Source organism: Loxodonta africana, chromosome 22 (genome assembly GCF_030014295.1).
Source record: "Loxodonta africana isolate mLoxAfr1 chromosome 22, mLoxAfr1.hap2, whole genome shotgun sequence".
NCBI classification, from domain to species: Eukaryota; Metazoa; Chordata; class Mammalia; order Proboscidea; family Elephantidae; genus Loxodonta; species Loxodonta africana.
The window spans coordinates 45,166,799-45,191,893 of record NC_087363.1 but is presented as its reverse complement, the minus strand read 5'-3'; the positions used below and the strand labels follow the sequence as shown (position 1 = coordinate 45,191,893).

General features: G+C 39.1%; 1 protein-coding gene across 1 annotated transcript in view; it reads left to right on the top strand.

Moving 5' to 3' along the window:
• Positions 1 to 25,095, top strand: part of GRM7 (glutamate metabotropic receptor 7) — a 1,058,468-nt gene that overhangs the window by 755,109 nt on the left and 278,264 nt on the right. Inside the window, exon 6 of the mRNA XM_003409776.4 lies at positions 16,241 to 16,441. Within this exon, the coding sequence (XP_003409824.1) occupies positions 16,241 to 16,441 (201 nt within the window). The remainder of the gene's footprint in view (positions 1 to 16,240; positions 16,442 to 25,095) is intronic.

Here is a 25,095-nt window from a genome sequence, read left to right as displayed (position 1 = left end):
CTTCCTCTCTCTTCTCCTTTCTTCTTTCTGCTTCTATTTGCTTCCTGTCTGAAAAACCTCTGTGAGGTTGGCTGCATATATACACAAACTCCTCATCAATTTCAAGGGATGGCCCTCCCAATAGGACCATGAACTGACCAATCGCCTCTTGGTAGGCCACAGACACTTCATCTGCATAGTAGTCTATAGTAACTTCATTTACATAGTCTGTAGTCGCATAATTTGCATAGTATATTGAGCAATCCCTGCAAGGTGCATAACAATTACAGGGCAGGCTGTAGCCCAGGACCAGACAAAAAAATATCAAATCATCAGTTGTTTACAGCTTACCCAAGAAATGTCAATCAACCTGGACAAAAGTAACAACTCCTCTGGTGTAGAAAACTAGGACAAAGGTAACTCCTGGGGCTTGGGGGAAAATCTCTCAGGCTGTTTTTCCAAAAAACCAAGGCAAAAGACCACATAAAGGAAGTCATTTCACCACAGATATAAGGCACAATGCTGTGAACAGTGTTTAAGGAAGGCAACAAGAGAAGTACAATACCTCTGGGATAGTAACCTAAAAACCACCCCTAGCCTAAAAGGGAAAACAGAAGGAGTGGTTACCAGAAACCTGGGAGAATAGCTATAAGGAGAGGCTACCTGAGAGGGAGGAACCCAGACCAACAAATAACCAGAACACATCATCTTTCTGCCCTCCAGGCTCCTGCCTGTGACTCCCATTGGCCAAACCAACTGGAAGCCAAAAAGCAAGGGAGCCTTTTTATTCCAACAAAAAAAGATTCTCAGGGCCTCAAGAAGGGTACAAGTGGTTCTAAAGAGACAAGCAAACTATATCCAGCACTAGAGCTGTCATTTATTCATTTGGACAGGATCTGGGCATTGGAAAGGACAAGACTTCATTTAGTTTTAGACATGTTTAGTTCAATATGTCAGTAAGACATCCAATTAAAGGGGCTAAGAAGGCAATTCCATGTTATGGATTGAATTGTGTCCCCCCAAAATATGTGTTGTAAGTCCTAACTTCTGTGCCTGTGGTTATAATCCCAATTGTAATGGGTTGTCTTTCTTATATTAATGAGGCAGGATTTATGCAGAGCATATCTTGAGTCATTCTCTTTTGAGATATAAAAGAGATTAAATGCAAGGTACCAAGCAGAGATGGAGGGGGCGGGGGCAGGGGAAAAGAGATGCCAAGCCACGTGAATATTGCCCAGGATCAGGAGTTCAGAAGAGACAAAGACCTTTCTCCACGGCCGACAGAGAGAGGAAGACTTCCCCTAGTGCTGGGACCCTGAATTTGGACTTGTAGGCTCCTAAACTGAGAAAATAAATTTCTGTTTGTTAAAGCCATCCATTTGTGACATTTCTGTTATAGACCCCATACTGTGATGTTGTTGATATGATAATAATAAGAGTGACTATTATCAGAAGACAGTTCTCAAAGGACCTCTCATGTTTCTGCAAATTTTGTGATCAGATACACTGTCTGTCTTTGCTAGTGAATATCTTTTCAAGGTTGTTTGCTATGCATGGCAAACAGCTTTTGGAAGACATAGTATCTCCTTCAAGCAAAGGTCAGGCATGCGTATGTCCAGTATAAAAGATCAGGCTCCTTAAGGGCGAGGTTCCCCTCCTGGAGCAAAGCCCACTATGCCACTTGGCTATCTTTCTGTTGCCCCATGGAAAGTGGGGTTTGGGAAACCAGCTCACATACATGCTGATACTCTGGCTAATAATATTGTGGTGAGTAAAACCGCCCTTTGTTTCTGACCCAGGGATCTTGTGTCCTCTGCCAATATCCATGAAACTGTGACAGACTAATTTACAGGCTAGCAGATTGGATAAAATCTCAAACCCTTTACTGTTCTTGATAAATTCAAAGAAGCAGGATATTTTACAAGAGGGAAAATAAATTAGAAAATTAACAAGGTATGACCAAGTAAGAAGTGCATTGAGATACATGGTTATGTGAAGGGGAAAAAAAAAAAAAAATCTCTGCTTAATAGAGCCATAAGAGAAGCACTGTTACCAGAAAATATCCAGGTTTTATTAAGTTAAGGAAGTATTTGAAACCTGAGATAAGGATAGATTGAAGAGATTGCTAAATATGGAGTATGACTTCCAGAGAACATAGTCAAATGGTTTGTGACGGAAAGGAAAAGAGTCAGTGGTTGGGTGATAGAGAAGGCATATAAGGTTGAGAGCCTGGCAAATGAGGGGTGACCAGAGAGGCCTGCCCCCTGGATGGTTCCCAAAAAAGCCTGGAGGAGAGGCATGGATATTTAGTCCTGAGTGTTCTCTGGAGGAGGGTGTGCACTTGAACCTAGAAGGATTCAAATGAGCTTTGGAAATGAGGCCCAGGGTTTAGGCCAGCACTCCAACAGTCATCAGAAGGAGAGGGTAAATTTTGATCTTTATGTTGGTAGCCTATTTCTGATGATGGGCTTGGAGACACTGGTAGTGTTACAACATTCCTCACAGTATCTAGCTACATGAAGAATGAAATTTCATGTCTCTTTCATACCAATCCATAAAAACAATGGATATTATATATAACTACATATTAAACAGCAACAACAAACTCTCTTATAATCTACCCAACATAGTCCCTTAAAAGGATAAAGTTCACATTACAATGTGACCATAATAGTAACATCTTTTTGTAGATGATTAAATAAACTCAGAGAGGCTATATAAGTTCCTTTTAACCACAAGTATAACAGATGTAGGGGTAGAACTTCACTCTGCATTCGCCTGATGCTAACATCCATGTTCCTAACTGTTTTGAAATGGTTGGGCTGACTATAGGAGAGATGGGAGTGCCATCCCATCAGCTTAAAAATGTCGACATTTTCAACATGATAAACAAAATTAATGTCAAGGAATTGTATGTGTGAAGGATATTGAAATAGCAAAAGTTTTGTTATGTATTTACCAAAAAAAAAAAAAACCTTACCAGCAAAAGCCAGTCAATAATCTTCAAAAAAAAAAAGTTGAGATTTTGAAAGACTTTTCCCCATACTGGTGACATGTAAGTGTTTTTAAATGAGCCTGGATCTCATGACTGTGTTAGGAACCTCCTCAGTGCTGCTCTATATGGAGGACACCACTCCAACACCACTTAATTACTTTCCTCCCATGAATAGTGTGTGTGTAGCCAGTTGTTTGACAGGCAAATCCTCATGTGTATTCTGACTGGTGAACTGTCAATCTCAACCTTCTGGTTAGCAGTTGGTTAGGATTTTTTTTTTTCGTAACAGTTTCACTGTGGATTTATATTTTTCTTGACACGGTGGATATGACAGTCCTAAGAAGCTACGGAGCTTTCAGAGTCTCTGAGTTAATAATCATACCAACTTTATTTCTCCTCAGTTATGAATATTATTAGGGACTAACATAAAGGAACACATCTATATTATTTTTGAATGGTCATGACTAAATGGTCAAAAGTATATATGAAGAGATATGTACATTTGCATATTTTTGTTTAATGTGAAATTAATTTTGACTTTGAAAGAGAAGCTAAAAGAATATTTTTATCATTTTCACTTGAATAACTGATAGAAACTAGTGGAAGCAATGACAAGTAGAGGTTCACCCATGTAGGAAACCATTTCAGGAAACAGATCACACCTGTCAGGTTTTGATATGCTGGTATTTTCTCTCCATCTTTGTCAATTATCATCTGGTCACCTGAATTAAATTCCCTTCCCACCCATCTAGGGTGAAGGTTTGTAGCCTGTCTTTTCTATGCTTTTACAGATGCTGTTTGCTCATCCTCTTACTTCCCTTTCTCAGACATTCATTCATTTTTCCATCCTTTATTAAATACACACATACTGGGTGTCCACTATATGGCAGAATTACTTTGGGTTCTGGGCAAACATTGATGTTTAAGACCCAGACCTACCTCTGGGGGGTTTAGTGTGCCTGTATGTGTATTTTTCTTTTTTATTTGCTGTCACAGTCACTAGAACTGGATATAGTGCTCAAATGCAGTAAAACCATGACTTTTTTAATACAGTTTCATTAGACTGATGATTCTGAGAGGTCCTGCAGCAAAACCCTGCAGGAGGTTGAATCCCCTTGTGCCTTCTCTCTGCATTGCAAGAGGTGTAAGGACATGCTTCCAGGAAATAGAATTGTTTAATCTCCACATCATGCCTACCTTGCTTCCAGGAAGGGACTTAAGACCATGAGAACTGGATGACCCCACACGTGTGACATAGCACCTGCAATATGTGTGCCCCTCAATAAAATGCCTGGGAAGCAGAATGATATCCAAGGGTATTTGTAAGTCCTAACATGAGAACCCTGGTGGCATAGTGGTTAAGTGCTACGGCTGCTAACCAAAGGGTCAACAATTCGAATCTGCCAGGTGCTCCTTGGAAACTCTATGGGGCAGTTCTACTCTGTCCTATAGGGTCTCTATGAGTCAGAATTGACCCGACGGCACTGGATTTTTTGGTTCGAACATGAGAGATGGGAACCCTGTGTTTCAGATAGAGGCATTTGAATGGAGTTGTGAAAGGTGACAATATGAAAGAACATTGTGCTGACATCTGTATCCCTCATCTCTAGCAGAGTGCCTGGCACAGAGTAAAAAAGAAAGAAACCATTGCCTTTGAGCTGATCCCGACTTACGGTGACCCCATGTTTTATAGAGTAGAACTGCTCCATAGGATTTTCTTGGCTGTAATCTTTATGGAAGCAGATGGACAGGTCTTTCTTCTGTGGTGATATTGAATAGGTTCAAAATGACAACCTTTAGGTTAGTAGTTGAGCACACTATTTGCACCATGCAGGGCCTTTCTGCACAGAGTAAAATAGGTGACCATAAATGTCACTAACTACATGATTTTCTCCTCTGCCTGCCCTCTCTGTTCCCTGTTCTCTTTATATATTTTTCTTTCCCAGTATCCTTTTCCAAGTTGTTTTTCTTTCTCACTATCCTTTTTCAAGTCATTTCACCACCATTTACGTAAACTCACTGCACTCTAAGTTTCTCATCTAATCTTTTGCATTGCCGTTGTCAATTTGATCATGTATAGATAATTCTTTAAATGGGCACAATACTCAAGGCAAACATTCTTTACTAATTAAGCTAAACTATTATTTGGTTTAGAAGAACCGTGGTCACACAGTGGTCAAGCACTTTATTGCTACCAAAAGATCAGTGGTTTGAATCCACCATCTTCTCTACAGGAGAATGATGTGGCAGCCTGTTTCCATAAAGTCTTAGAAACCCCATGGGGCAATTCTACTCTGTCCTATAGGATTGCTAGGAGTTGGAATTGACTCTACAGCAACAGGGTATTGTTTGGTTTAAAGATGACTTCAGGGGATAATTTCAGTTTTAGGTTTAAAGATCTCCTCAGGGCAATAGTCGTGGGGGATTTATCCAGCCTCAATGGCTCCAGAAAGTCTGGATTCCATGAGAATTTAAATTCTGTTCCATATCCACCCCTCCCCACCCTTTTGATCAGGATTCTAGAGAATCTTTGATCAAAACATTCAGTAATGGTAGCCAGGATATATATGTATTTTTTGTTTGTTCCTTTTGTAATTTATTCACTTGCCAGAATGCTTACCAGGTGCTGCTGTATATTTTCTCTTGCCTTGCATTAGAAGACATATACACTCTGATTGTTTATTTTGTGTCATGTTAAGATCAGGATGAGAACAGTTATATTTGGAAAGGAAAGTATCCTGAGGGGAAGAAAGTTGAGGCGAAATTTCTATATTTACTCTGAAAATTTTATGTTTTTGTGAAGTTTTTGATTTTACATGCATACATGTACACACACATACATATATAATGTTATTTCTAAATCTAAAAAAATGTTAAGTTCTAGAACAAAACAAAAGAAAGAAGGAAAAAAAGGAAAGAAAAAAACTAAGCAGTGGTTCGAGTGTTGTTGGAACCCTAGTGGTGCAGTGGTTAAGAGCTACAGCTGCTAACCAAAAGATCAGCAGTTCAAACCTACCAGCTGCTCCTCGGAAACCCTACGGGACAGTTCTGCTCTGTCCCATAGGGTCGCTTTGAGTTGGAATTGACTCGACAGCCGTGGGTTTGGTTTTGGAAAGTTTTTGGCAGGTGCCGTCAGCCTGATCTATGCATTATAAAGTTTCCCCCAGTCTTTCATCTCATGGTAGCCATTGATGAAAATTGCAGAATTCATTATTTCATCCGGTGTCACTATGTGTTTTTAATAGTTTAATGAATGTTCTAATACTTCAACCTGAGTAGAATTTCTGGGATGGCATGAAAAGGAGCTTCATAGGGGCAAAACCCCACTATTGAAGGGGGCTGCGGCTGAAGAAAGGGTTAGCGGGTAGGTATCTGTAGCAGTATTATTTACTCCTTAATTCAGTTCTGGAAACAATTCTTCTCTAATGATCTCATGGTTTGAATAGAAAGAGCAATGAAAACTATATAAATAGAAGTTTAGCTTAAAAAAGCAGAGTAGAAAAAATCTATGTGAGAAATTGAGACTGAATCTTTGAACCCACATCTTTTCTTGCTTGTTACAGGTCAATCAAGTCTTCTTGTGTTTGTTTCAGAAGCAAACTGTGCTCTTACTTTTGCTACAACAGCTGTTACTACCCACAACCAACTGCTCTGAAAGCAGAGAAAATCCTTGGTTGAGTTCTCTCAGAGCCCCTGCCACAGGTTTGGGGTGTGTGAACATTAGGGCTGACACATTCCTGCCTTTCAATCCCATGCCCTGTGGACATTGTACCTAAATCTACCCCCACACACTTTTATTCACTGCATGCATCTCTCCCTGCACTTACTCAGAAATTGTGACTGGAGGAAAAACAAAACAAAACAGCACAGTTTTAAGTGAAAATTAAGTTCCCCATCCCCCAGAAGCATCCATGATGGAAAATGGTTAGAAATAAGCGTTTGTAGCCAGACAATGTTTTTCTCTCTTGCTCAAATGATTTTTTCATTTTTAAATGTACTCAATACTTACACTGCAAAACATTAGGGTGTCAATGATTCAGTTGCAGTCAAATATTGCTCATCCAGAGTTGGAAGATTAGTGGTAAATTATCTGGCCTTTTTACTTGGTCTTCTTTGTTCCTCTGACAGCCTTTTGGTGACTTATTTGGACAGTTGATGAAGCCATCTATTTCCACCTTGCAGAAATCTCTAGTGAAAAATTCACTGGGAATTTGTTGTTGTTGTTAGTTGGCATCAAGTCAGTTCTAACTCACGGTAACCCCATACACAATAGGATGAAAGGCTGCCTGATCTGGTACCAGCCCCATGATTGCTGGCATGTTTGAGTCCATTCTTCAGACCACTGTGTCCATCCGTTTCACTGAGGGCCTCCCTTGCTTTTGATGGCCCTCCACTTCACCAAACATGTTGCCCCCTTCCAGCAATTGGTGTTTCCTGATGATGTATCAAAAGTAACAATATTCTATTGCGATCCATAAGGTTTTCATTAGCCAATTTTTGGAAATAGATCACTAGGCCTTTCTTCCTTGTCTGATGTTGTAAAAATCATAGCTAACATAAAATTTGAGATTACGGCTGCAAGATACATAAATCAAATTTTAACAGAATTGAAAAGCGAGATAGATACCTCCACAATTATAGTAGGAGACTTCAACACACCACTTTCGGAGAAGGACAGGACATCCAGTAAGAAGCTCAACAGAGACACGGAAGATCTAATTACAACAATCAACCAACTTGACCTCATTGACTTATACAGAACTCTCCACCCAACTGCTGCAAAATATACTTTTTTTTCTACCCCACATGGAACATTCTCTAGAATAGACCACATATTAGGTCATAAAACAAACCTTTGCAGAGTCCAAAACATTGAAATATTACAAAGCATCTTCTCAGACCACAAGGCAATAAAACTAGAGATCAATAACAGAAAAACTAGGGAAAAGAAATCAAATACTTGGAAAATGAACAATACCCTCCTGAAAAAAGACTGGGTTATAGAAGACATCAAGGAGGGAATAAAGAAATTCTTAGAAAGCAACGAGAATGAAAATACTTCCTATCAAAACCTCTGGGACACAGCAAAAGCAGTGCTCAGAGGCCAATTTATATCAATAAATGCACACATACAAAAAGAAGAAAGAGCCAAAATCAGAGAACGGTCCCGACAACTTGAACAAATAGAAAGTGAGCAACAAAAGAATCCATCAGGCACCAGAAGAAAACAAATAATAAAAATTAGAGCTGAACTAAATGAATTAGAGAACAGAAAAACAATTGAAAGAATTAACAAAGCCAAAAGCTGGTTCTTTGAAAAAATTAACAAAATTGATAAACCATTGGCTAGACTGACTAAAGAAATACAGGAAAGGAAACAAATAACCCGAATAAGAAATGAGAAGGACCACATCACAACAGAACCTAATGAAATTAAAAGAATCATTTCAGATTATTATGAAAAATTGTACTCTAACAAATTTGAAAACCTAGAAGAAATGGATGAATTCCTGGAAAAACACTACCTACCTAACCTAACACATTCAGAAGTAGAACAACTAAATAGACCCATAACAAAAAAAGAGATTGAAACGGTAATCAAAAAACTCCCAACAAAAAAAAGCCCTGGCCCGGACAGCTTCACTGCAGAGTTCTACCAAACTTTCAGAGAAGAGTTAACACCACTACTACTAAAGGTATTCCAAAGCATAGAAAATGACGCAATACTACCCAACTCATTCTATGAAGCCACCATCTCCCTGATACCAAAACCAGGTAAAGACATTACAAAAAAAGAAAATTATAGACCTATATCCCTCATGAACATTGAGGCAAAAATCCTCAACAAAATTCTAGCCAATAGAATCCAACAACACATCAAAAAAATAATTCACCCTGATCAAGTGGGATTTATACCAGGTATGCAAGGCTGGTTTAATATCAGAAAAACCATTAATGTAATCCATCACATAAATAAAACAAAAGACAAAAACCACATGATCTTATCAATTGATGCAGAAAAGGCATTTGACAAAGTCCAACACCTATTCATGATAAAAACTCTTACCAAAATAGGAATTGAAGGTAAATTCCTCAACATAATAAAGGGCATCTATGCAAAGCCAACAGCCAATATCACTCTAAATGGAGAGAACCTGAAAGCATTTCCCTTGAGAACGGGAACCAGACAAGGATGCCCTTTATCACCACTCTTATTCAACATCGTGCTAGAAGTCCTAGCCAGGGCAATTAGGCTAGACAAAGAAATAAAAGGTATCCGGATTGGCAAGGAAGAAGTAAAGTTATCACTGTTTGCAGATGACATGATTATATACACAGAAAACCCTAAGGAATCCTCCAGAAAACTACTGAAACTAATAGAAGAGTTTGGCAGAGTCTCAGGTTATAAAATAAACATACAAAAATCACTTGGATTCCTCTACATCAACAAAAAGAACACCGAAGAGGAAATAACCAAATCAATACCATTCACAGTAGCCCCCAAGAAGATAAGATACTTAGGAATAAATCTTACCAAGGATGTAAAAGACCTATACAAAGAAAACTACAAAGCTCTACTACAAGAAATTCAAAAGGACATACTTAAGTGGAAAAACATACCCTGCTCATGGATAGGAAGACTTAACATAGTAAAAATGTCTATTCTACCAAAAGCCATCTATACATTTAATGCACTTCCGATGCAAATTCCAATGTCATATTTTAAGGGGATAGAGAAACAAATCACCAATTTCATATGGAAGGGAAAGAAGCCCTGGATAAGCAAAGCACTACTGAAAAAGAAGAAGAAAGTGGGAGGCCTCACCTTACCTGACTTCAGAACCTACTATACAGCCACAGTAGTCAAAACAGCCTGGTATTGGTACAGCAACAGACACATAGACCAATGGAACAGAATTGAGAACCCAGACATAGATCCATCCACGTATGAGCAGCTGATATTTGACAAAGGACCAGTGTCAATTAACTGGGGAAAAGATAGCCTTTTTAACAAATGGTGCTGGCATAACTGGATATCCATTTGCAAAAAAATGAAACAGGACCCATACCTCACACCATGCACAAAAACTAACTCCAAGTGGATCAAAGACCTAAACATAAAGACTAAAACGATAAAGATCATGGAAGAAAATATTGGGACAACCCTAGGAGCCCTAATACAAGGTATAAACAGAATACAAAACATTACCAAAAATGATGAAGAGAAACCCGATAACTGGGAGCTCCTAAAAATCAAACACCTATGCTCATCTAAAGACTTCTCCAAAAGAGTAAAAAGACCACCTACAGACTGGGAAAGAATTTTCAGCTATGACATCTCCGACCAGCGCCTGATCTCTAAAATCTACGTGATTCTGTCAAAACTCAACCACAAAAAGACAAACAACCCAATCAAGAAGTGGGCAAAGGATATGAACACACATTTCACTAAAGAAGATATTCAGGCAGCCAACAGATACATGAGAAAATGCTCTCGATCATTAGCCATTAGAGAAATGCAAATTAAAACTACGATGAGATTCCATCTCACACCAGCAAGGCTGGCATTAATCCAAAAAACACAAAATAATAAATGCTGGAGAGGCTGCGGAGAGATTGGAACTCTCATACACTGCTGGTGGGAATGTAAAATGGTACAACCACTTTGGAAATCCATCTGGCGTTATCTTAAACAGTTAGAAATAGAACTACCATACAACCCAGAAATCCCACTCCTAGGAATATACCCTAGAGATACAAGAGCCTTCATACAAACAGATATATGCACACCCATGTTTATTGCAGCTCTGTTTACAATAGCAAAAAGTTGGAAGCAACCAAGGTGTCCATCTACGGATGAATGGGTAAATAAATTGTGGTATATTCACACAATGGAATACTACGCATCGATAAAGAACAGTGACGAATCTCTGAAACATTTCATAACATGGAGGAACCTGGAAGGCATTATGCTGAGCGAAATTAGTCAGAGGCAAAAGGACAAATATTGTATAAGACCACTATTATAAGATCCTGAGAAATAGTAAACCTGAGAAGAACACATGCTTTTGTGGTTATGAGGGGGGGAGGGAGGGAGGGTGGGAGAGGGTTTTTTATTGATTAATCAGTAGATAAGAACTGCTTTAGGTGAAGGGAAAGACAACACTCAATACATGGAAGGTCAGGTCAATTGGACTGGACCAAAAGCAAAGAAGTTTCTGGGATAAAATGAGTGCTTCAAAGGTCAGCGGAGCAAGTGCGGGGGTCTGGGGAACATGGTTTGCGGGGACTTCTAAGTCAATTGGCAAAATAATTCTATTATGAAATCATTCTGCATCCCACTTTGAAATGTGGCGTCTGGGGTCTTAAATGCTAACAAGTGGCCATCTAAGATGCAGCAATTGGTCTCAACCCACCTGGAGCAAAGGAAAATGGAGAACACCAAGGTCACACGACAACTAAGAGCCCAAGAGACAGAAAGGGCCACATGAACCAGAGACCTACATCATCCTGAGACCAGAAGAACTAGTTGGTGCCTGGCCACAATCGATGACTGCCCTGACAGGGAGCACAGCAGAGGACCCCTGAGGGAGCAGGAGATCAGTGGGATACAGACCCCAAATTCTCATAAAAAGACCAAACTTAATGGTCTGACTGAGACTGGAGGAATCCCGGCGGCCATGCTCCCCAGACCTTCAGTTGACACAGGACAGGAACCATCCCCGAAGACAACTCATCAGAAATGAAAGGGACTGGTTAGCGGGTGGGAGAGAGACGCTGATGAAGAGTGAGCTAATGATATCAGGTGGACACTCGAGATTGTGTTGGCAACTCTTGTCTGGAGGGGGGGTGGGAGGATAGAGAGAGAGGGAAGCCGGCAAAATTGTCAAGAAAGGAGAGACTGAAAGGGCTGACTCAAGACGGGGAGAGCAAGTGGGAGTAGGGAGTGAGATGTATGTAAACTTATATGTGACAGACTGATTGGATTTGTAAACGTTCACTTGAAGCTTAATAAAAGTTATTAAAAAAAATTTGAGATTACTTCTGGCTCTGGACAAAAGGATGAAAACTATAAGAATTATAGTGTGCTGCTAGGAAAGGAATCATTTTTCTAATTGTCTATGATTTATAGTGAAGTAACAGAAAGGTGGGAAAATGGAAAAGTGATAGGATGTGCTCTCGATTCAGATGGTCTCGTGTTTACATTCTGCCTCTATCCAGCTTAATATTGAGTGGCCTTGGCCAAGTTACTTCATCTCTGTAGAGTTAGTCTGCAAATGGAAAAAAAAAATAAAAAATAGTGCCTACCCAAGAAGATGTTACAAGGGTTAAAAGTTAAACCATGGGAAGTGCTCAGCACAGGACTTGATGCACAAAAAGTGCACAATAAACCTTCGTTCTTCTCAGGAGCTGCTCCATCCCATTCAATTCTCGCCGGAGCCTCCCCTGCAAAAGGAAATGCGGCAATGCTGCAGACTTCTGAGCTCAGTCCAGGCCCTCTGATGTTCCTCCTACCGATAACTGCTCTTGCAAGACTATGTTTTTATTCTGGAATTCTCTAAATGAGGTCACTTTAAAATAGGGCAACAAAATAACACTCTACAACCACAGAATCCTGTTTTACTGTTAATATTTGCCTTACAGAGAGAAATGTATACTTATGAGGGGGGAAAAAAAATCCAGTGTATCAAGTCATTTATTTATTTACTTTTAAATTATGTAAAGGACCATGGTAGCATCTTACCCAGTTGTGTTGGGTAACCATAGCAGCTCCAGTACCCTGGATAGTTTTCAAGCACTCCAGGGTCCTCACTCTGCTGCCTTTGCATCCTCTTTTCCCAGAATCTAGCAGTTTTGCCAAAACCAAAATATGCCCTTACTTTATATTCAGTGGTTAAAATGAAGGACTGCTAACTGAAAGGTTGACGGTTTGAAACCACCAGCAGCTCGGAGGGAGAAAGATGTGGCAGTCTGCTTCTGTAGAGATTCACAGCCTTGGGAAAACATGGGGTCACTATGAGTAGGAATTGACTGGATGGTGGTGGGTGGTTTATATTCAAATCTCCTGTGCCATATTATTTTCCTGTTTACTAGGCTGTTTATCATCTATAGTAGATCCCAGCATTAATATTTTAGTTAATTATTATACAATACTACTCTAGACTTTAGCCTCCAAATCTGTTTACATTTGAGGTTTTGTGTCCAATAAAACAAATTTCTATAATGTAAGCTTTAAAAGCACTATCAGGGCAAGTGTGAGTAATTTCCGAGAGTCTCTCCAAAGCAAATTCCTTCAAATAATATTTGAAATAAAAATAAGAATTGCAATTTTTCACTCCCTTACAGCACTGCTACATGAAGTAAGCGTAAGTCCAGTTTTTCAAGTCTGCGGAAGCTCTCAGCTGTCAGTGTTCTCCAGACTGCATTAACAAACATCTATGCTTTGTTTCCTGGCCTCTTCAACCCCCATCTCATCTCTTTCTTTTGATTTCTCCCATTGAAATGGATTATTTATACTAATCATTTCAAATCCACCCATCCTTGCATTTCCCAGGCCTTTTCCATTGTTATTGTGATGAAAGTACACGTTACCAATTCTTGAATTATTTGTTGAGAATTATTTTATGGCCAAGTCGATGGTTAATTTTTGTCAATGATCCATGCACGCTTCTGAAAATAAGCATCCTCTAATTAAGGGGTGCATAATTCTGACTCTGTCCATTAAATTAAGCTTGTTAATTATGTTAAATAAAAGCCAATCCCTAAAATCACAAGCAAAATAAAACAAGTGAAACTGTGTAGTAAATTATTATAATAACCACATAGAGAGAAATTATTCTACTGGCTTTAAAACATTATAAGATGATTGTACATTCCTAGTGGGATATAGCCTAGAGATACAAAAAATTGCAATTCATTTAGACTGCTTTTAGTAGTCACATGATTATTTTTCTCAGTATGTTTTCTAAATATTGTGGGGTAAAGCAAATGAGTTATCATAATGATGTCATTAAGAACTAGGAGTTTTGTCTTGGAGTAAAGAGGTAGAGATGTTAGTGTTGAGGTTAAGTTAAAACCCTATAGCCTCAAATTTGAATAGAAAGTAGTAGTGTGAATTCATGATGTATTTTGTCTAAAAAAAAAAAAAAAAAACCATTCTATGCAAAGAAAAGCCTAGATTTAATGATAGCCTGGTAGCAGTTAGCCTACTCATAACCCATTGCCGTTGAGTTGATTCCCGCTCACGGTGACCCTACAGGACAGAGTAGAACTGCCCCCTTGGGTTTCCAAGGAGAGACTGGTGGATTCGAACTTCCAGCCTTTTGGTCAGCTGCCTGAGCTCATAGCCACTGTGCCACCAGGGCTCCAGTTAGCCTACAGTGCGGAGATATTTAAATGAGCTACATATGAATCACAGAAGTGTCTGGCATACAAGATATTAAGGTATATTCTGAGGAGGAAAAATAAGAATTCAAATAAATTTGGGGAATTCAGAATTTTCCTCTTGAGGATTACATTTTACATTATAATGCTAAATGCTATGGAAAAGTCTCCAGTGGACAAATCTAATTTTTACTTATTTATTTTAAACCCAGTGACTTCCAGGGGAAGAGATGGGGGTTGTAGAATACCTATGGATGTCTTGCACCTCACAATTGTGCCATAGAACACAATTTGGGAAATCTTGCTGTGAAAGTAAAATTCAATCTTGGAATAGTTACTCCTTGGTAAAGAGACAAGCGATCTAAAGACAGCTGCTGGTGCCATGTATTTAATGACTGCATAATTTAATACAACTACTGTTTAATATCTACTTAATTCCAAATACCGTGTTCAGTGCTGGCAATGTAAATGATAAAAAAGAAAAGAAAAAAGTCTCAGAGACTGACTGGTCAAGCATTAAAATAAAGAAGTACTATTTTTTAACATTATAAGAAAGGTTTGAAAAGGTTTAGGGAAATCTTTGGTTGTGATTAAATGGTTAAGTGTTGGCAGGCAATCTTTGGGTTGGGCCATGAAGAGTGAATTAAGTTATGATGAGTGAAAGTGAGGAGGAAGGATATTTGTGGTAATGCAAAGAGCACGAGCAAAGATAGCTTAACATTAGAGTGTGTGATGCGTGCAGGAAACAATAGTCAGACCTGTGTGGAACAAAACAACGCATAGGGGGTAGGGTGGAGCAGGGGCAAGGTAGTGGACAGAATGCGGGCCTTGGGGTCTGACCAACTGGAGCTGTCATCTTTGCTCCACCTGTAAATGACCTTGGGAAGATGGTTTCATCTCTACAAAGCTCATCTTTCCCATCTGTAAATGAGGATACATAATATTTCCCCCACAAATGAAGATGAAATAAAAATAGTGTATGTAAATCTTCCAACACAGCATAGGCACTTAATGTCAATTGTTATTATTATTAGGCAGATTTTGGAAAAATAATGGACACTCTCTGTTGTCAGAGTAAGGGATTAGGATTTTGTTGTGTAGGTGATGGAGAGCCATTGAAGGATTCAGCGCCTGGGGGTAAGGTGATTATCTCTGTAATTTGAAAAGATGAACACAGAGGGATGATTGGTACAGAGACACATCCAGCATTGTAGTCATCCCCACAGAAGACGAGGAGGGCATACAAAGGGCATTAGTAGAGTAGCTGAAACTCTTCAATGTTTCAAAGGTAAAGTTGATAGAACTTGGCCATTCATTAGACTTATATATGTGAGAGTGGGGAGTGAGAGAAAGGAAAGAGTGAAAAATGACACCAGGGTTTCTAGCTCAAACATTTGAGATGCTAGTAATAGCAATAACTGAGAAAGGCCATACAGGAGGTGGATTGGGTTTATAGAAGAAGATAATGAGTTCAGGTGTGGCATTTTGTTTGTTTTCTATTATATGCCTGGTGGCCCATTACCTTGCTAGAGTAACGGAGCTTTGCAGATTTGAATGCGGTCCAGCTTCCAATCTCAGAGATCCTTTGATTCTACGAGGCCACAATATTTTGAATAGTATGATATCCTATTATAAAGACTATCATTGGAGCGCTGTGTATAAAGTTTGTCTAATAGATGTGACCGGTTAGTAATATGCTCCAAAGTAAGGTACCAACAACTACTAAAATAGCCCAACATGGAAACCGAAAATATAGATATAGGGTTTGAATTCTCCTGAAAGCGTGGACATTATTTTCTTTAAGGATATTTAAAATTCCATGCAAATTTAGAAATTCTATTCAACACCAATCGTGTGTGTGTTTGTTGTTTTAATGTGCAGGGCAGGAGAGAATTGGGAAAGATTCCAACTATGAGCAGGAGGGGAAGGTTCAGTTCGTGATTGATGCAGTCTATGCCATGGCCCATGCCCTTCATCACATGAACAAGGACCTCTGTGCTGACTACCGGGGGGTCTGTCCAGAGATGGAGCATGCCGGGGGCAAGAAGTTGTTGAAGTATATCCGCAATGTTAACTTCAATGGTGAGTCTCTAAACTTTCATGCTTTTTGGAATTCTAAGCATTGGTATTCTGTGTTTCATAAATTATGTGGTTACATTGTGGCTCAATCAATGTTATTTGCTCTGGAGTGTGTGTCAAAAACCTAGTTGATTATATAATTTTGATTGATTGAATCAATCCATAAATAAGTGAATGCCTGAACAACAACAACAACAAAAATGGTTGGGGGTTATGGCTCGTCCTCCTTTCCTTAAAATAGCAAGATCTTTGCTCAAAGCCAAATTCTTTGCTTGGTGAATATAAGAGGGGGTTGGGGGCTGGGGTGGGTGGAGAAGAGAAAGAGGAAGGAACATTTGTTCTAGGTACCGAAGTTAATTGAACTAGTGGTTGTAATTTGCCACAACTATCATATCTCAGATTACAAACTTATTTCACAAATTATAAAACTTCTAGAAATTAATTATCTAAAGGACATAGAAATGGGTGGAAAGTGGGGATGAGGTAGAAGGAATGAAAGGGGAGTATCACATCTTGGCTTATACTATTTTGTATAGTTTTGACTGTTACAATGTGTTCATGCTTATATACCAAAAATTAAATAAATGATAAAAATAAACCTGGTTGTTGGTGTAACCCAAAATGAGCACCAACAACATCAAAGAAACCTAACTATATTACAGATGAATAATATAACCACACAGCAAGGAATGGGAAAGAAAAAAAAAATGCAAGTAACTTACAAAAACAGTATTTGACTATACTACAGGGTTGGAGACATAAAGAACTGTACACAGGTATTATACAATAGCTAGTAATTTTTTTTTTTTTCAGTCTGAAGCTGCTGCTTTACAAATATACTAGGACTTAACAAATACTTAAATATATTGTGGATAATGAAAGTTAGGTTACAAATAATGAATGTGGAAGGCTAGCATGAACACCGTAGTATTGGATTGGAATAGAATACATCAGCAGAAACTCATGGATTTGAATATACATACAAAGGGGTAAATGCAGGATTAGATATAAATGTATGTACATGTAGTATGCATACCTATATTGCCTAGCTCTGTTCACTGAGTGGGCCTACAAGCAATGACACCCCAGTAGAAATAAGCACACCTAGGGACCATATTTTATTTCTAAATACCATTCTCTGATATAAAGAACTAGGGCTTCCTATAGAAATGGTTGACTCCAGGACTGGGCAAGGAAACTGCAAGATGAATCTGAAACATAGTATTGTTCCAGGAATTAAGAAAAGTGCTCAAAAACTGATAGAGTCATGTGGGAAGGATGCAAGAAGTAACCTGAAGGAGATACATTGGTCATTTCTGGGACAACAATGAATTTGAACTCATAGAATAAATAAATAAATACACATGAGTCCATATGGATGTAAATAAGTTACTGAATTGAATTAATAAATGAAGAAGAAGCATGTTGAAATGATAGAAATATAGAAATAGAAAATCACCATTTTGCGAACACCCCAGTAATAATTGTTTCAGGAAAATATCACCAATGGGTGCTGAAATTACGGGGCTAAAGTATGTTGGGAAACAAAATATTTGCATAGTCAAAAGTATCTCCCACCAAGATACATATTCATTACAAAGGGGACAACAATAACTTTATAGTGAAGAAATCTAGAAAGATAGCACCTTTACCAAGTGACCAAAGTTAACAATTACCATTGATGAGACTTATCGACACCATGTACCTCATGATATGATACACTGGGAAGGGAACAATATCACTTCTGAGTTCTTCTTGCCAAAAATGCATATAGCTTCAGTATAATCTTGAGGAGACATCAGATAAATGCAAATTGAGGGACGTTTTATAAAACAACGGGCCAGTACTCTTCAGAAATGTCCAGGCCATGAGACATAAAGACGGGAACTGTGCCAGACTGGAAGAAACTAGGAAGACAACACTGGTAAATGCAATGTGGGACGCTCATTTGATCCTGGACCAGAAAAAAGACATTAATGGCACAATGAAGAAATTTTTTCATAAAATATGAAGATTAGTAACAGTTATAAATCAACGTTAACTTCCTAACTTAGGTAATTATACTATGGTTAAAACAAAACAGAACAAAATCTGCAATCCATTTACCAACCCACAATACCACAATATTGTATCAATCCTTCCAGAGTTACTTAGAATCAAGATGCAAAGACTCTAAACCCAATTTGGGGATCAATAATTTTCAAATTAAGACGGAGACAAAAATAATTCTGTGTAAAACCAGAAAATAGTTCAATTTCAAATTATCTTCTTTGTGTAATTTCTTCCTGACCTTGCTACAGAATTTCCTAATATATGATTCTCCCAGAGCCAGATATAAATTTCGTTATTTATAAAATCCTAAGTTACAAGGGTAGGTTCTGGGTTTTGTATTCTGTTCCCTGGATATGACTGACTGTTGGTACGCTAGTGGCAAAAAATTACTTTTTAGAATATTTATTGGAGATTCTTCCCTGATTCTTCATCCAGACGATATATGTAGACCCATTTTGTCACAATGGCTTTGTCTGTTAATGGACCATATTTGCTGAAATTCTGACTAGATGCAGAGCTTACATGTATCAAATGTTTACTTTGTGCCAGAAACTGTGCTAAGTATTATACCTGCATTTATATCATTATGGTTTAGATACGATTACCCATCCTCCCTTTTTTATAGGTAAGGGAACTTTTTTCTCAGAAAGGGTAAGAATTATGATACACAAAGCCAGACAGCTAGGTGGTGATAGTGCCATATTTGGAACCTGGAGTGCCTGACCCCACAAATTGCTCTCTTGACTCTTGTTCTCTAAGTGGTTGAGATAAAGAGCTTTCTACACCATCCTTCTGATCCCATCTTAGGATGAGAAACTCTGGGGGGGTTCACAGGAAGGATAAAGAATTTCTCTCTCCCTTTGTCATCATTGTAATCGTCCTCTGTGGTCAGCATAATCTTCTTTTCTCTGAGGACATATTTTTCTCCCCTTTGCCCAGTCGGGACTGTTCTGGCTCCAGAGACATTGTGACATTCGTTGATGGCAGGACTTAGCAGTTTTGTAAGGCACAGAAACCTCTGCCAGGTTTTAATCAGTGTATGCCACATCACTTTAAGTGAGCAACTGTTAGAGACACAAGAAACTACTTTTTTTTTTTTTTTTCTCATTCAATTTCCTGATTTTTAGATAAAGAAACCAAATCCCAGAGAGGTGAAAATATGTGCCCAAAACTTCAGAGACAGCAAACAACTGAGATGGATCGAGAACCCAAGTTTCTTTCTAGTCCATTGTGAAGAGTTTTGCCGTTCATTTGCATGTTTTAGGAGGATTATGAATTTTCTTTTTCTCAGTAAGCTTGAAGGTGTTCCTCTGTTACTTTAGTAGAGAATTTGCTGGATCCCTAGGAATTTTGTTCCCAATGAGTAGAGTACAATTTAATCATTCTGACCTTTACATTTACAAAGCATCAATTTAAGAAATGATAATCCAGGGCCCTGAAAGAATTGCTACAGCTTCACCAACTACTTAACTTCCTCTCATGTGCTGAGAGAAAAGATGGTTCCTTTATTCTTCATCACTTCCAGCCATTTTTTCCTGCATCCCAAATACATGCAATGTCCTGAGCCGTTATTTGTTTTAGTGATATCTATGTTGGCCTGTTTAACCAGGTAGCCAAACTTGCAGGTATAAATTCAACAGATTTGGGTTCTTGGATACAAAATTCTAAACAATCACTATGTAATGAAGTATTTAATCTGATGTGTGTTTGTACCTAATTCTAGCTTCTAGAAAACAAATTTTGGAAGGGTATGTTTTTTAAAGACGGCCACATCAGTATGTCATATCCCACATCCTTTTTTTATAATGTGACATTAACTTCACTCCATTGAGAGACAACACCTGTGTCCTCTGTCCTTGAATCCCAGTGAATGTGTGGCTAATGCGGGTAAGTGACGCTACGTGATTTCAAAGGCACAAAAGAGCTTCTGCCTGGTAAGGAAGCCAAAAGGTCACACTGAGAGGCCGTGTGTGGGTATTCTGGCCACTGTCTCAGCTTAGGTCCTAGTTGATGGCCAGCATCAACTATTGGTCATGTATGTGAGCAAGTCTCTGGATGATTCCAAGCACAGCCTTCAAGATTCCTAGTTGATGTGAGTGGAGCAGACATGCTGTCCCTACAGAAACCTACCCAAATGACTGACTGTGAGCATAATAAATGTTGTCATCACTTTAAGCACTAAGTTTTGGGGCATTTTGTTGAGGTGCAATAGATGACTGGCATACAAATCAAGGCAGACTTTCTGGGATCTGTGCATGGGTGTAAAATGAGAAAAGAAAATCAGTTAGGTAAATACCTTGTGGACGATGACTATTTTCTCATCTGGGCAGTATGGATTTCAAATCCTTCTCTGTTCAGGAAGAAAGGAATTTCACTGTCATCATTTAGAGGAGATTTCAGACTTGAGTATATTCTGTCCTTTCCTCCCTGAAACCCATCTTGTCAAGTGGCCCTGTTTCCTTTACCTTAGTATACCTGTATTCTCACCGTAATACCTCATGGAACTCTCTACGGGTGGTGGCTTCCACCTTGATAACTTCTTTTTCTTCTCTGAAATTTCTTCATCTTTTCTTTCTGTTCCTTTTTAATCTAAGATTCATTGAGTAAATCCTTGTTTTTCTTTCAAGAAGTTCAATGAAGCCATTTAGAAAAACTGTGGAAGAAACTGGAAATAAGCCAATAGTATGATAGAATCCATCTTAAAGGTCAAAGGCACACAATATGCTATTACAAGTTATGACTTAGATACAGTATTCAGCTCTTTTTCCTTGATTTTTTTTTTGATATGAACTTTAATGAGGATGGAAAGGGCATGACAAGAATCATTTCTCCTAACAAAGGTTGTAAGAAGAAAGGAAGATTAGGCGATGTGTTCCATTCTGATGAATATTTGGTCGGTAAACTTGAGATCCTTTGTAGCCACAGGTATCCAGTATCATCCTCCCTCCTCTCAAAGACTATGAAAAGCTCCAGTCGTATTATTCAATGAGTAGAACTTGTAGAATCATAGCAAAGCATGATATTCTAGTACATAATGAAAGAATAGACTGGTGAGTATCTGAATATTAATGTTCTGCAAAATGACAAGATTCTTTTTTTCTTGCTAATAACCTGCAAAATCTGTATATACTTGGAAGGCTTGCTGAAAGAAAAAAGCCAATATTAAAAGCCATTTTGTTTGTTTGTTGTTGTTGTTGATGTTGAGTATTTTTTTTTTTCTTCTCTCTGCAATGGAAAGTTTTATGCTGACTCCTACACCCAGAGGGCTTGAAAGAGCCCTGTTGTGATAGAATGTGTGTATTTGTGGGCTGTGGAGTAGCGTGTAGGTAAAACATGTTGTTGTCACTGTTGCCATTGTATCAGCTCTGACTCATGGCGACCTTATGTACAGCAGAATGAAACATTGCGTGGTCCTGCACATCTTAATGATTGTTGGCATGTTTAAGTCTGTTGTTAGGGCCACTGTGTATTTTGAGTGCCTTACAACCAAGGGAGGGTCATCTTCCAGCACTATGTTATACAATATTCTGTTGTAATCTACAGGGTTTTCATTGTCTAATTTTCGGAAGTAGATCACCAGACCTTTATTCCTAGTCTATCTTAATCTGGAAGCCCCACTGAAACTTGTTCACCATGGATTACCCTGCTATTATTTGAAATGCCAGTGACGTAGCTTCCCAGCATCACAGCAACATGCAAACCACCACCGTATGACAAACTGACAGACGGGTAGTGGAGGTAAATCATAGAAAAAAGAAATCAAAACGGTGCTCTTGGCCACAGAGATTGAGACATTGCATCAAACTGGTGGGATCAAAGAAGTACTGCTTATAGGAGATTAGTGCCCGCTGCCAGAGTGGGCTCTTGCCTGCTGTTGAGTGAAATTTGAATTAGATACTTATCAGTTAGGAAAGACAACTTTGGTGCATTGGAAAAGACATTTGTCTAGGTGTCTGTGAAATGGGAGTATTAGTAACATCAGAGCCTGTCTACCTTCAGGCGTATAATATGAATCAAGATCAGCCCAGAGCCAATCCCTATGAAGTGGAGGTCAGATGCACCTCCTTTCTCCAACCTTTTTTCCAATTCTGACACCAGCCATCACTCCCATGGCATTCTCCTCTTCTGGTTTGATAATCTGTTGCAATGGCCACACAGAACTCACAGACCATACCTACAGTTAAGTGGTTTATTAAGGAAGCAAAAAGGTATATCTCAGGATCAGGATCAAGAAGCACACAGGCAAAGTCTGGAAGTTCCTCCCAAAGAGGAGAGCACATCCCTCCCTTCATACGCGCAGGACAGCCCTGACAACTCCTCTCAGCTGTGCAAGCAAACAGGCCCTTCTCTCTGCCATGCGCATCCCTCTTGGAGGCCTCCTCTCAGCCCTCTGAGGACAGGCTTCCTCTTAAACCCTAAGGACAGATCTCCTCTTGGCTCCTCATGACAAGCTTCTCTGCCTTTGGCCTCCCTGCCGTCACCACTGAGTCTCCACAGGGCCCCTTCTGGGCCTCTTGCTGTCTTCAGTGTTATAGCCCTTGACATGCCTCCTCTCTGCTTCTTCTCTCTTCCTTCTGCTTCTGTCTGCTTCCTATCTGAGAAACCTCTGCGGGGTTGCCTACATATATACACAAACTCCTCGTCAACTTCAAGGCATGGCCCTCCCACCAGGGCCACAAACTGACCAATCCTCTCTCAGTAGGCCACAGATACTTCATTTGCATATAGACTATAGAAACTTCATTTGCATAGCATATAGTCATTTCATTTGCACAGTATATCGACCAATTCCTGCAAGGTGCATACCAGTCACAGGGTAGGCTGCAGCCCAGGGCCAGACAAAAAGCATCAAACCATCCTTGTTTACAGTGTATCCAGGAAATGTCAATTGACCTGGACAAAAGTAATAAACCCTCTGGGGTTGAAAACTAGAGAGAAAGTAACACTCCTCAGCACTTAGGGGGAAAAAAAATCTCTCAAGATGTTTTTCCAAAGAATCAAGGCAAAAGGCCACATGAAGGAACTCATTTCACCACAGTATCTGAACACATAAAAACCACAAAAAATAATTACATTTACTGAGCATTATGTAAAAGGCACTGAACTAAACACTATATATACATTACTACATTTTATCTGCATTCTAGCTATTTGAGAAAGGCATTATTAGTGAAACTCAGAAGTAGAGCAAGATCAAATAACTTGTTAAAGGTCACACATATAGTAAGTGGTGGGCCTGGAATTTAAATCCTGTTCTATGTGATTCCAAAGTCAGTTACTAAGCCCTGTTCTTGTTTAATTAGCTGAGTAGCCCTGAGGCAAGTGACTTCCCCTTCTGGATCTAACTTTTTTTTCTCACCTGTAAAATTAGGAAATTCTATGTTCTGTGATCTACAACTCTGTATTAGTTTCCTATTGTTGCCATAAAAAGTAACCACAAACCTAAAAATCACATATTTATTCTTTTACAGTTCTGTAGGTCAGAAGACTGACTCAGGTCTCACTGAGATCAAGTCAAGGTGTCGGCAGGGCTACCTTCCTTCTGGAGGCTCTAGGGAGAATGCTTCGTTGTCTTTTCTAGCTTCTGGAGGCCACCCAGATTCCTTGGCTCATGACCCTTTCCTCACATCTCTCTGACGTCTTGCTTTTGTCTTCACATCACCTCCTGCCTCTTTTTGATACCTCCCGCATTCTTCTTGTAAGTGCTGCTATGATGACAGTGGGCTTACCTGGACACTACAAGATCATCTGCCCATCTCAGGACCCTTAACTGAATCACATCTGGAAGGTTTCATGTTCTGTAAGGTAACATATGCACAGGTGCCTGGGATTAGAACATGGGCATATTTGGTGGGTCATTAGTCAGTCTACCACATCTCTGTGTGTTTTTTTTTTTTTTAATATTCAGTCATGTCATATAATCTTGCGACAGGTAATTGTAGGATTGTGTGGAGTTCCTTAGCCCTAGCACTGGACACCCTCTTCCAGGAGGGGTAATTTCTTCACAAGGTTGTGACTGTATATGCCTGTTGTGGCTCAATCTATTGTCTCTCCTTCTGGACATTTTCATGAATTTCATTCTTGCATTCAGTGATTGAGTGAGATGGCTCTCAGCATCATGTTGGCTTCCTAAAGTGTCAGCACTTTTTTTTTAGCCTTTTTAAGCATACTTTGTCCTGCCCAGTTAACATGCTTTTTTTTTTCTTTCATCCATGTCATTAATGCAAATATAAAAAAAAAATCATGTGGGCCCAAATTCCACAGAAGCTGAAGACTTGGCTTAGTAGATGAAGAGCCATTAGTACCTTAAATGTATAATAAACAATTCTCGAAAGTGCTCCACGTTCCTTTCTAAGACTTATCTGGGGGAAAAAAAAGGCAGAATGATCTCCTGTTCTCGATGATTCTGTTTCAGCTGTAAATGACCTGTGAATTTTCTTGTGAATGATAAGAAATGCAGCACTAGTTTGTGCTGAAAATACTGATCTAGTATTAACCTTTAGGCACCCTGGTGGCATAGTGGTTAAGAGTTCGGCTGCTAACCAAAAAGTTGGCAGTTCAAATCCACTAGCCACTCCTTGGAAACCCTATGAGGCAGTTCTACT